The sequence below is a fragment of the Manihot esculenta genome, chromosome 9, assembly GCF_001659605.2.
Source record: "Manihot esculenta cultivar AM560-2 chromosome 9, M.esculenta_v8, whole genome shotgun sequence".
NCBI classification, from domain to species: Eukaryota; Viridiplantae; Streptophyta; class Magnoliopsida; order Malpighiales; family Euphorbiaceae; genus Manihot; species Manihot esculenta.
The window spans coordinates 4,721,087-4,734,079 of record NC_035169.2 but is presented as its reverse complement, the minus strand read 5'-3'; the positions used below and the strand labels follow the sequence as shown (position 1 = coordinate 4,734,079).

Here is a 12,993-nt window from a genome sequence, read left to right as displayed (position 1 = left end):
AAGAAAATTTTACTTCAAACGACATAAGAAGAATTGAAATTACCTTTTCTTTTTTCTTTGTACTAAAATACCAAATTTATTCTTAACATCTCATTTAAAAAATTATAAATAATATTAGAAATATAAACAAATTATTATAATCATAGATAAAATAACAAAATCCATAAGAATATATTAAAAAATTAATTTATAGGAAATTACTTTATATTTTCAATAAAACCATGAAATTCTTGATTGCTAATAATAAAAATACTCATGGCATAAATTAATGAGAGCTTTTATAACACTAATAATGTTTTAGACTCTGTTTATTTTATAAAAAATATTTTTTAACGTGTAAAATATTTAAAAAATTTAATCAGTAAAAAATGTTTTTTAATAAAAAATAAATTATTTTAAGAAAAATAATTTTTCATTTAAAAATTTTTATATATAAATTTTTAATAAAATTTATTTTTAAATTAAAATTAAATAATAAAAAATAAATTATTTAAAAAATATATTTTAAAAAAATATTTTTAAATATAAATTACTTTTCAGATATTTTATTAAATTGATAAATTAACTCATAAATTTTGTAATTATATAGTACCTAAATAATAATTCTTCCTAATAAAAACGTCAAAATAGAAACAAACATTCTAAACCCTAACAATCGGTCTCCCTCCCTCTCCTCTCGATCTCACACCCCGGCTCTTCACGGTCTCTCTCTCTCTCTCGGGCTCCTCTCGGTTGCCCCCGCTGCTACTGTTTCTGCAGGTTATGTTTCTCTTGGTTTGTGTTGCTATGTTTGTGGGTTTGGGATTCTATGGGTTCGAGGTTGCTGAGATTTGTGTTCTTGTGGTTTGGATTTCAGGTTAGTGTGTGTTTAATTGCTTATAATCCTTCAACGTCCACTTACGGTCCCGATTACATCACCGCAGGTTAGTGGGTTTTCAGATTTGCTGAGGTTGTTAATTTTATTACTTTCTCGGTTTTGCTGGTTCTCTAAGCACTTCATTTTCGATTATGTCTTGATATTGAAGTATCGGATTCATAGGATTTGCTGAGATTGTTAATTTTGGGTTTTCAGATTCAAAGATTGTTAATTTTGGGTTTTCAGATTCAAAGATTGTTAATTTTGGGTGTTCAGATTCAAAGATTGCTAATATCGATTTTGGTTTTTCTGATTTGCTGAGATTGTGGCTTACATTACATCATCTACTGTTTTATTTGGGTTGTTTGTGGACCTGCTTTCCTTTGTTAAGATTTGTTTTCTCTGGATCCACTTTTTCAATGTGAATATTTGAGCTCAATTTTAATAAGTGACGGCATTTGCATTTTGTCTTCACTCTAGGATGGCAGTGGTGTTTGAGATTCATGAGTTGTATGATCTTTTTTATGTTATTCCAATAGGGAAAGATTTCTGCCCAATGGAAAATTATGTAAACCCGTAAATTAATATACAGAGAAGAATATAACATATTATTGAATGCTACTATTTTAACATTTCAATTGGTCGAAACACCTTGCAACACATCACTTGTAGTCTATAGATTTTCAGTTCCTTATGCACAGTTAAGATATAAGGGAATCAACTTCCCTATTCTTAGGCTATAGGTCAATAAGCAGATTGGTGGGATATGTTGGATTAGGTTTCAGTTAAATCATACAAATGATTGAAAAAGGCAAATATGCAGAGAACTATGTCAAAGAAGGCATGATAGCAATATCAACTAGAAACCTGTTATACTTTCTCCAAACATACAGACAAAAAGAAGCTTGTCATGTAGCCCCAAAGTTGTCAGCTAATTTATCAAAAGTGTCTACCTTCATGTCCAAAGAAAGCCAGTTAATCTACAAAACCATTATCAAAAGGAAAAAAAATATTTAAAAAAGGCTTAATTGTACACAACAACATTATCACCTCTGGCAATGTATCTGGATGACACAATCAAAATTAACAATGGAAAACAATAAAGTTAGAACTCCAAAATGCAAACAAATATTCATAGAGAAATGATCAATCTCAATCACAAAACATCAAATGGTGATGTTATTATTGTACTTATATACTGTAAATTCTGGGATTTGCATTTTTTATTATAACTGCACAAAAATTCTTATCTCAACTTTTTCTTCAATTGCAAATTTCCTTGCGATGATATCATATAGAAATGAGGACCCACAACAGTTCAGCCATTAATTTTCAAGTTAATTGAACTGCTAAAAAGATTGAAACATTTTTAATTCAATTGCTAATGTCACCCATTTCTCATTCTAAATCCCTGTAACACGATTTCAAAAACATTAATTTGTTTGGGTGGATGTTTTGGAAGTAAGATGTGGATTTCTGAAGCAGTGAGTTTGTTTGGGAGACTTTTTTTTTATTGGTTTAAAGGAGGTAAGGTTTCCAGACGTTTAGAACTTTCAAAAACTCACTTTTCCAAAGTACCAAATTGGTGGGTTATAGAGGTGTTAAACTGTTAATACCTTACTTGCCATTAGTTTATCTTTACTTTAAAAACTCCTTTCACTCGATCCAAACATATTGTAAAAGGTTTTCAGACAGCTTACTGAGATACTCAGGACACCCTTATTAAACCAATACTATCTTCCTTCAATAGAATAAAGCTTCCCTTCAGCTCAATTTTCCATCCATTAGATTGTGAAATTTACCAAGGCCCTCTTCATAAATCTATCTTTACACAAACCATTCCATGGAGCCCATAAAAAAAGCATCAACCACTATAACATTGAAGCAAAGTATTCTACACATTCATCAGATAGCAAGTGTCCCAAATAGAGAATGATGAAATCTGAGAAACAAAACCTTGAGAGGGAGTTTTTTTACCTTTACACAGTGGTTGAATCACTGAGATGAGGGGGGTTTTGGATCTCTGGAGTTGAATGTCTGTGAGAGGTGTCTTTTGTTTTGGCAAAAGATCTTAGTGATACCACCCCTGCAGAAGCTTGACTTCATGGTAAATAGCTACTTCACATCATAATTAGGAATTAGCTTTTGCCCTTCTGTTATCTATTTCTTTTTCAATTCAAGTATACTCTGGAAGATTGCTTCAATATTTTGCCGGACTTCGTTAAGCTCAGTGGTGCTGAAGAAGCTTTATGAAAGAGTTCATTTAGAGAATTGGTGGAGGACAACTGGATGGGAGGGAAAAGGGATGAATGAGAGAGAAGAGATATTTTTACATGAGGATATTGAAGTAATATTTAACTGTATTTAAAAATTAAATAATAAATTAACTTATTTTAACCTCTAAACTCGCTAATAGGTGAAATGTGGTTTTTTTGGTTACTTCAATTGAAGTTTAGGTACCATGGGTAAAATTTACCCCCTAATCCTAATTAATTATAATGAAATTCATTGTAATTGCATATATATTTGTTCACTTAGTTTTGGCTTTGGTTCAGGTTATATTTGTTTTATATTCAGATTTTGGTAAAGAACTGGAATCAGATCAAGAAGTAACATAAATTTAGCTTGATTTCTATAAATTCAGTTCTTTTTCAATTCTAGATTTCCTGAGAACCACAGCTGAGTTGAACTTAAGAGTCAGATCTAAAGCTTTCGGAGATGTGGTAAAAGCCCACACCATTGAGAAAGCTTGGGATGTTTGTTTTTGTTTTTTAATAACAAGATGAATATTTTAAATTAATCATTGAACTATGATGTATGAGGTTAGTCATCGCAAGTTCCTTTTCATGTTGAGTTCTTTCTTTTGCAGGATGAGCAGGGCAGCCACGGTCATTGCTGGTGTAGCTGGATCATTTGCAATTGCGTATGCATTTGACCATCTTATTGCTGACAAGAAGATATTTGGAGGTAATATATATATATGTCTTGTTTGGTATAAGGTGTATTTTATACCTATTCACTAATCTTTTTGTTTTACTATTTTCTTATTCTTAGGCACTACACCTAAAACTGTTGCAACCAATGAGTGGTGGGAAGAAACTGACAAGAAATTCCAGGCATGGCCACGCACCGCTGGGCCTCCAGTTGTGATGAATCCAATCAGTCGCCAGAACTTCATTGTGAAGTCTCGTGAATCTTGAACCAAAATTTTAGCTGGTGATCTGCTGCGTTATCTATAGCTAATGCCTTTTATTGGTAATGTTTTATCTGGTTTTAGTACCCCAACACAGCCATGATCAGTTGAGATGATGGGATCTTTGTTTCTTTTTATTTGCATACTCTTTCCTGGAAATGGGTTTGATTGACAAATGCTGTTGCCTATACTGAATGAATCAAATAAATGTGAGTCAGATTCGGCTGTGTTTATGGTTTCTTTGGCATTAATGTTTTTATATGTGATTTAAAGAATCAAGTTGGAAAGATCATGTTATATTGTAGCATTGATTTTAATCTTGGAATATTTAGAAGAAAGCAGTGGATGCATAAGTTTCTGGAAGGAAAAAACGTGAGGACGAATTGGATCCACATCAATGGGATTAATATTGTAATTTCATTCTTTTTTAGAAATATGGTTTTTCTATTGCTTGTTTACAATTTTTTTTTAAAATAATTTGTAAAGTTTGATTTTAAAAGTAATAAGTCATATTAGGTCAAATTAAATTTGAAATCCTAATTTTAGAGACTTTTTTAAGATCACTCGCATAGAAAATAAAATGTTTTTTGAATCGCATTTTCTTTAATTAATACTTATTGTGTAAATTGTTTTAAGATCACATTAAATTTATAAAAATAATTTTAATTTATATTATTTTAATAATAAATCTTTTTTATTTAATTAATAAAAACTAAATATATTTGTTACAATTCAAATATGAAATACTATTATTTTTAGAATTGATATTATTTCATTTTTTTCGAATTTTTAATTATTTTTTAATTATTGAAGTGTTAATTAAATTTATCAAATAATAAGTAATACCTAATCCTCCAAAATAATTAACAACTTTTTCAATTGTTTTTTAATAATATTTTAAATGTACTTTTTATAGAACAGTTTTTGCATATAAATTTAATTAATTATTTATTTTTATAATTATTAGAAAAAGTATTTTAAATTGTACTTAGATGAAATATATAATTGATTAAAATAAAAAATTTAGGGATTTAAATATTATGTTGATAAAAAAATTTATAAAATAAATTATTTTAAATTGAAAGGAGTTAATGGAGTTAATAATCAAGTTAGACTGTAGATATTAATCTGTTAACAAAATCAAAGGTTAAGATCAATTTTATTATTAGCAAAAAAAAAAAAAAAAAAGACCTTTTGATATATCTCAAAACTAAGTTATACTTTATCTTTTAAGAAACTCATTAAATTAAATTCATAAACCAATAATTATATATGTCAATAATATAATATCATAAAAAAGTTGTTAAAAATAAAAAAAATACAATTCACATATTTTAATTTAGAGATATTAAATTACGGTAATTCACATTTATATTTATAAAATTAAATATTTTTAATTTATTATAAGTATAATTAAAAAATTTATATAAATTAATATTAAATTATAATATAATTTCTAAAATTTTATTCAAATAATAAATTAATATTTAAATATATATTTTTACTACAACAATATCATTTTTTACTAATTTTATTATTCATTCTCTATTTTTACTTTTATATAATACTATAGATATTAATAAAAATTTAAAAAATATATAAAAAATTATAATTTAAAACATATAATATTTTATTTTATTTAGAATATTATTAATAGAAAGTAAAATTTTTTAAATATAAAAAATAAATACATAATTTATAATATTGAGTATAAATACTCAATGAAATATTTTAATATATGTTATTTATATATAATATTTTATATGATAAAACTGTAGTTATAATAAATATTTATTTAAAATAATATTATTACATAAAATAAATATGAAATATATTTAATTTTAAAATAAAATTTAAATTAAAGAGTTATATGTTTTATTAATAATATAAAATTTTTAAGCTTATATTATAATTTATTATTAATTTTTTTAGTTCCTTTTAATTATAATTAAGCAAATTAAAAAAGTTTGAGTTTACTATTTAAATTTTAAAACATTAAACATAAATATAAATGATAGTAAACATTTAAATTTTTTTATATAATACCCTTTAATTTAAAATTTTATGAAGAAATATATTTCATTAGGAAAAAAGTTAGCCATTAGGATTTGAAACACTTGTAACAAGGCAAACAAGAGAATGGACCAGAGAAAATATCCCAGAAAATAATTTTCGTGAATGTTTTTTAAAAATAATTTACTTTTCATTGTTGAAAAAAATATTTAAAAAGAAACGACGTTAATAAATTTATATATAAAATATACAATGGCTTTAATAAAATCATTAAAATATAAAAATCACTTACCCTTTAAAAAAGAAATTCATATTTTTAAAAGTAACTTAATTTTTCTATTAAATGAAAGATATTTTTTTAAATCGAAAAAATTGACCGAATTGAATTAATTTGAAAAATTTAGTTTGATTTTTTATTATTTTGATTTCATTCAGTTTAATTTTTAATTTTAAAAATTTTAATTATTTCAGTTTTGTTTGATTTTAATAAAAAAATTAAAAAATTAAAGCGAATCGATTAATAATAATGATATATTATTTTTAATGAGAGATTATATCATATTAAAATTAAAATATTTTAATTAAATTTTAAAATACTAAAAATAAAGTATAAAAAATAAAAAATTTATTAAAAATTTAAATCAAATCGAATCAAACCGATTCGATTCAATTTTATTTTTAACCAAAATCAATTCAATTTAATTTTCATAAAATATCAAAATTTCGTGATTTATTCGGTTCCGCTCGCCCCTAATTTTTCAAAACCAAATGGGCCCAGAGGTCAACATGTTGGTTTTAACTTTTGCCTGCACCAAGAATGAGTAAGAAGATGGGAGAATATAGAATTTTACACTCCAAAGACTTAGTATAATCTTTGAGTTAATCAGCTGAAAGAATAGAATTTATGCTTTAATTCACAACTTTGAAAACTCGATGCTTGCCAAATGAGTTTTCTAAGCTATAAAATGCATGGGATTTTGATTCAAATTTTGTTATCTATCTCAATTCGTACTCAAATAAAAATCAAAATCCACAAAAATGGCAATTGAGTCATTCGCTTTTAATATTGCTGAGAAAGTGTTGGAGAAGATAGCATCCCATAGCTACCAAGAGATATGTTTTGCATGGGGCTTGAAAGCAGAACTCAGAAAGCTTGAAGATATCTTGTTGACAGTGAAAGCTGTGCTAATGGATGCTGAGGAGAAGCAAGTGAATGACAATCAACTGCGGTTGTGGTTGGCTAAGCTTAAGGATGCTCTTTATGATGCTGAGGATGTGCTTGATGAATTTGAATCTGAAGATCAGAGAAGACAAGTGCTTCAATTATATGGAACCACCAGCAAAAAGGTAGGAGGCAATTTCTTTTCATTTTGGGATGCACAACTTATAATTTCATTTTGGAATGCACAACTTATAAAATTAAAAAATTTATAATAATACTATAAATTATTTTTTAATATTATCAATTTTAATTTTAAAAAAAATAATAAAAAAAATTTAACTTTTAAAAAAAATTATAGTTACACCTTAAATTTTAAAAATTTACTAATTAAATCTTAATTTTTTAAGTTTTAATTCATTATACTTTGAAATTCGCTGAAATAGTAGAGTGACAGTGACAATAACGTGTCAGATAACTTGATAATTTCGTTAATTGAAATAAATATTAAAATATGAGATTTAATTGGTCAACCATAAAAAAAAATAAGGTACAATTATAAAATGGAAAAAGAAATAGATTTTTTTTTATTAACACATGAATATATTACTATTTTAACTGTATTAAATCTATATATATTTTGGTGGGGAGATAATATGAAAATGTGTGAATTAACTTCAGAAAGGAAAATACATCAACTCTATAAAGAAAGAAAGGAACAAAATAAAATTTCCAAAGTGCATTGAAGGTTATATTTTTTAGATTATATATTACTTTTGATATATGTTGTTGTTTTTTTAATTATTTTACGAATTAAAATAATATAAATAATAAAATTATAAGTGTTATTGAATTTTTAGTACTTTTTAAAAATTGTATCATGAAGTCCAATAAATTAAAATAATTATATTTAAAAACTTGTAAGGTTAATATATACTATAAAAAAATAATAAAACTGTAGGTAATACAAAACGATTATTATTTAGAAAAATTACTATTTAGTTTTTATAGTATAATAAACTCACTAATCGGTCTTTCGATTTTAAAAAATGTATTAAAATATTTCTGATATTTTAAAAGGTTTACAAATTAGTCATTTTGTTAAATTTAGCCATTAAGTGTTGTAAAAAAGTCTTCAACTGACCCTAATATAGAGGGAGTAGTTAGTAAATTTTTTAAAAATATAAGGGACCAACTAATAAGTTTTTTAAAATTATATGAACTAAATAATAAAATGTTTAATATAAAAGTTAATGAAAAAATAATTAGTAAATTTTTTAAAATATTAAAAACGTTTTAATATATTTTTAAAAATTAAAAAATTAATTAGTAAATTTCTTCATAGCAATTTTTTCTTATTATTTTTTTAAAACTATAATTAGGCATATTCTCATGCCAACTTCATCATAGTATGTTCAGGATAAATGATTTTAAAATAGATATGTGCAACTAGTCAAACTAAATTAAATTGAAAAATTTTGAAAAAAAATTGAATTATAAATTATTTATAACTAGACCGAATTGATTAGTCATTAAGAAAAGCATGCTTTTATATTAATTGATTAGTTCCTGATTACGTCTAGATGTAAGCATATGAAATCAATAGTGTATATTTTTGGATTACAGGTGGGTCACTTTTTTTCATGTTCTAATCCAATTGCATTTCGTTTTAAAATGAGTGCAAAAGTAAAGCAAATAAGAGAAAGATTAGATGAGATTGCAAGTCAGAAATCTAATTTTCACCTCACTGAACGATATGAAAGTAGGCATGTTATGCCTAGAGAAAGAGCACTCACTCACTCATTTGTACAAGCATCTGAAGTTATAGGTAGAGATGATGATAAAGAAAATATCATTACACTTTTACAAGACTCTACTGATAGCAAGCAAATCTCTGTCATTCCTATTGTTGGAATTGGAGGGTTGGGAAAAACTTCACTCGCTAAATTTGTTTATAATGATGAAAGGGTAAGGAATCATTTTCAACTTCAGATATGGGTTTGTGTATCAGAAGAATTTGACATAAAGATTTTGACAGAGAAAATTATTAAATCTACAGAAGACGGAATGAGACATGTAGAGAAGTTGAGCAAAATGGAAATGGATCAGTTACAAAGAATTTTGAGGGAAATCATTGGTGATAAGAAGTATTTGCTCATCTTAGATGATGTGTGGAATGATGACCCTATGAAATGGAACCAATTGAAAGAGCTCTTGTGTATGGGTGCCAATGGAAGCAAAATCTTAGTAACTACACGTAGTAATAAAGTAGCCTCCATTATGGGCACCATCCCAAAAGCATATGAGCTATCGGGTCTTCCTGAAGATGAGTGTGTGGCTTTGTTTACTAAATTTGCATTTAAAGAAGGCCAAGTGAAGCGATATCCAAACTTGTTAAAAATTGGGGTTGAAATTGTCAAAAAATGCAAAGGGGTTCCATTGGCAGTGAAGACATTAGCATCACTTCTTCTTCTGAATACTGATGAAAGTTATTGGAAGTCTATAAGAGATAGCGAGTTATGGAAGATAGAGCAGAAGGAAACTGATATTTTACCTGCTTTGAGATTAAGTTACGAGCAGTTGCCTGCTCATTTGAAAAAGTGCTTTGCTTATTGCTCTTTTTATCCAAAGGACTATGAATTCTATGATTTGATATTAATTCAATTTTGGATGGCACATGGACTACTTGAATCAGCCAACCAAGATGAAGAACCGGAAGATATTGGGTTGCGTTATTTTCAGGAGTTGGGATCTAGATCTTTTTTTCAAGATTTTGGGATTCTTGAGGACACATTGATTACATGTAAAATGCATGATCTAGTACATGATCTTGCATTATCGTTGACACAAAATGAATTTTTAGCAATAACCTCAAGCACCACACACATCTCACACAATGTTCGCCATTTGCTATTTCCTAACTCCACTTCACTTCCCCAAGATCTTTCCACCCTTTTACAAGGTTTAGACCGTGTGCGAACTGCCATATTCCAGAGTGATAAAAAGAGGCCTAGCGGCCAATCAGACTTGGATTCATATTTATTGAGATTTCAATATTTGCGAATGTTGGATTTGGCTCATTCCAAATTAGAAATATCACTAGATCGGATTGGTGCTCTAAAGCATTTGAGATATCTCCATGTACATGGAAATTCTACAATTAAAAAGCTTCCCAATTCCATTTGCAAGTTACACAATTTACAAACTTTAGTATTAAGTGACAGTATTGAGGAGTTACCTAGTGATATAAGGTACTTGATCAACCTTAGATTTCTACTGTTTTCCACAAAGCAGAAGTGTTTGCCGATGAATGGAATAGGGTGCTTGACATCTCTTAGATTTTTGGGCATTGGTAGCTGTGAAAAACTAGAACACTTATTTGAAGATATGCAAGGCCTCAAACATCTTCGAACACTTATTATTGGAGATTGTGAAAGCTTAATCTCTTTGCCTCAAAGCATGAAGTACCTCACTGCATTGGAGATTCTTGCTATTGGCAATTGTGAAAACCTCAATTTGACATTGGAGGAGAAAGGAAAAGATGATAAACACTTGGCTCAATTCAACCTTCAAAAGCTGGTACTTAAGAAGTTACCAAAATTGGTGGATTTTCCAGAATGGCTTATTCAAGGATCCTTCAACACTCTCCAGTTTTTAAAATTAGAAAGTTGTGAATATCTCAAAGAATTGCCTGTGTGCATACAGAATATAATGTCTCTCCAACAACTAGAGATTGAAGATTGTAATGAATTGAGCGAAAGATGTGAACCTGGAAAAGGTGAAGATTGGTTTAAGATTGCTCATATTCCTAAAATTGTTATTGATGGTTCTGACATCGATTCAGCAGATGATTAAGTATGTATAAATGATCTTTTTCCTTCGTCTAAAATTATTATTTAAATTAAATTCTCTCTTTTTAATTTATATGCATTTGAAATGATATAGTATATGCATATAATTTAAGGAAAATATAATAATTTTATTTATATTTTTGATTTCAGGTCTATTGAGGAATTGTCTACTTTAGATTCTTGTGTGCCTATTGAGTATGGAAATTCAGATGAAAATGTGAGAATTGTTGAATCTAGTAATATTTGTATTTGATATTGTGTTGTAAAAAATTAGTAATACATATGCATCTCTAAACTCTTGTCACTTTTTATTTTTATATTGTAAATAGTGTCATACCTAATGTTACACAAACTGTCTCTATTACTTGATGCTCTTTTATTATACATTTACTTGTGAAAAGCTTTAGCTTGGTCTTCAATTCAAGCAAGGTTTCAAGTTCAGGCTTGAGAGATCTGCCACTTTATGAAAATGCTACATGGGAACTACTTTAGGTAGACACATTTTTCATTTATTTTAGATTCTTTTCATTTTTCATTTATCAGCCTTTCTTATCTTTACATATTTGATGAATTTAATAAATGAACTAGTCATGCATGTAGCTGAACTCACTCAAATCATTGAATGCTGTTAACCTCAATTTTTATATATATATTTGAAGTATATTTTTACATTTATTTTGTCTATGTAAGTAATTTTTATTTATCTATTTGATTTTTTTAATAATTTTAATTAATTTTTATTAATATTTTATAGATAATTTTGTCTTTATCTTGTAGGAAAAAGGCATGTCAATTTATTTTTAAGAGATGATTTACTTCAAGAATGATAAAAAGTTGCATAAGCAGCTACAAAATTGTGTTATAGCTTATGTCTGTCAGTCTGCCACCTCATCTCATCTCTATATATATATACACACACGTAGAAATTAATATTAATTTCTATAACAAACGACAACCTTTTATCTTTACTTGTCAGATTTTTTGAGAGTATGTGTTTGTCTTTATCTTCATTTTGAAGGGAGAGAAGACTATAATAAAGAAGAGAGCAGTCCCTTCTCACTGGAATCATCTTCCTCACCTTTTCTCTACACTATTAACATAAAAATCTCTTGCAGAAAATGAGGGGTAGCTGCAAATTCACAAATGGAGACTCTCTTCGCATAGATTTTCAATATTTCAATAGCTTTTCATTTGGATTTTTCTTCTCCTTTACTAATTTCATGTATCCTTTATTTTTATTTTGAAATTTTCTTTGTAAATAGCATGATTAATGGATAGTTTTTCTAGATTTAAAAATTAGGTATATAAACAAGAGAATAGGAAAAAATGGCGAAAAAGATTTTATAAAAATGAATTAATTCATGTATTCCTTAATGATAAACAGAGGCATAGTACTCTGTTTAAATAGATTACAAAAATAACTAAATAGCTAGAAGTACGGCACAATATATTGTTAGACTACCATATGTAACAGAACGTATAACTCGTAGAACTCTAAATTACTGAAAATCAGCAGAATCAATTACCAACCTTATCTCTCCAGGCTCAAGTCCTGTAGTCAGCCTTATTACTCCAAGGGGTGAACACATCCTTATCACTCCCTTGGTCAATATCCCCCCTCAAACTATGCCGAGGTTGGAGACATAGTTTGTGTCGAAAGAACGCAAGACGAGCCTTAGGAACTGATTTAGTGAATACATCAGTTAGCTGACAAGTGGAAGGAATATGTTGAGTAATAAGAGCCCCTTGAGCTACCCGCTCTCTTACATAGTGGTAATCCAACGCAATATGTTTACTTCGAGCGTGAAATACTGGATTGACTGTGAGGAATAGAGCACTGATATTGTCTGCAAAAAGTTTCGGTGGGTGTGGAGGAAAAATCCGAAGATCAGATAGAATATATCCAAGCCATGTAAGCTCA

General features: G+C 27.7%; 2 protein-coding genes across 3 annotated transcripts; both read left to right on the top strand.

Moving 5' to 3' along the window:
- The first annotated feature begins 602 nt into the window (after positions 1–602).
- Positions 603–4,287, top strand: LOC110623573. 2 transcript variants are annotated; one of them, XM_021768568.2, is made up of 4 exons: positions 603–759; positions 857–923; positions 3,726–3,823; positions 3,911–4,287. In XM_021768568.2, exons 3-4 carry the CDS (start codon positions 3,727–3,729, stop codon positions 4,054–4,056), a joined length of 243 nt encoding a protein of 80 aa, XP_021624260.1. In that variant the 5' UTR covers positions 603–759; positions 857–923; position 3,726; the 3' UTR covers positions 4,057–4,287. The 2 variants fall into 2 exon arrangements, with proteins under 2 accessions (XP_021624260.1, XP_043816349.1); XM_043960414.1 differs by lacking the exon at positions 857–923 and having other exon boundaries at positions 622–759.
- Positions 4,288–7,072: 2,785 nt separating this feature from the next.
- On the top strand, positions 7,073–11,076 carry LOC110622699 (putative disease resistance protein RGA1). The gene is made up of 2 exons (XM_021767298.2): positions 7,073–7,409; positions 8,848–11,076. The coding sequence occupies exons 1-2, from the start codon at positions 7,101–7,103 to the stop codon at positions 11,074–11,076; spliced, it is 2,538 nt and encodes an 845-aa protein (XP_021622990.1). The 5' UTR covers positions 7,073–7,100.
- The last annotated feature ends 1,917 nt before the right edge of the window (positions 11,077–12,993 follow it).

Coding starts and splice junctions, on each gene's coding strand:
- LOC110623573 (XM_021768568.2), top strand. CDS start 3,727: ATGAGCAGGGCAGCCACGGTCATTGCTGGTGTAGCTGGATCATTTGCA. Junction 3,824..3,910: donor TGACAAGAAGATATTTGGAG/GTAATATATATA, acceptor TCTTATTCTTAG/GCACTACACCTAAAACTGTT.
- LOC110622699 (XM_021767298.2), top strand. CDS start 7,101: ATGGCAATTGAGTCATTCGCTTTTAATATTGCTGAGAAAGTGTTGGAG. Junction 7,410..8,847: donor ATGGAACCACCAGCAAAAAG/GTAGGAGGCAAT, acceptor TTTGGATTACAG/GTGGGTCACTTTTTTTCATG.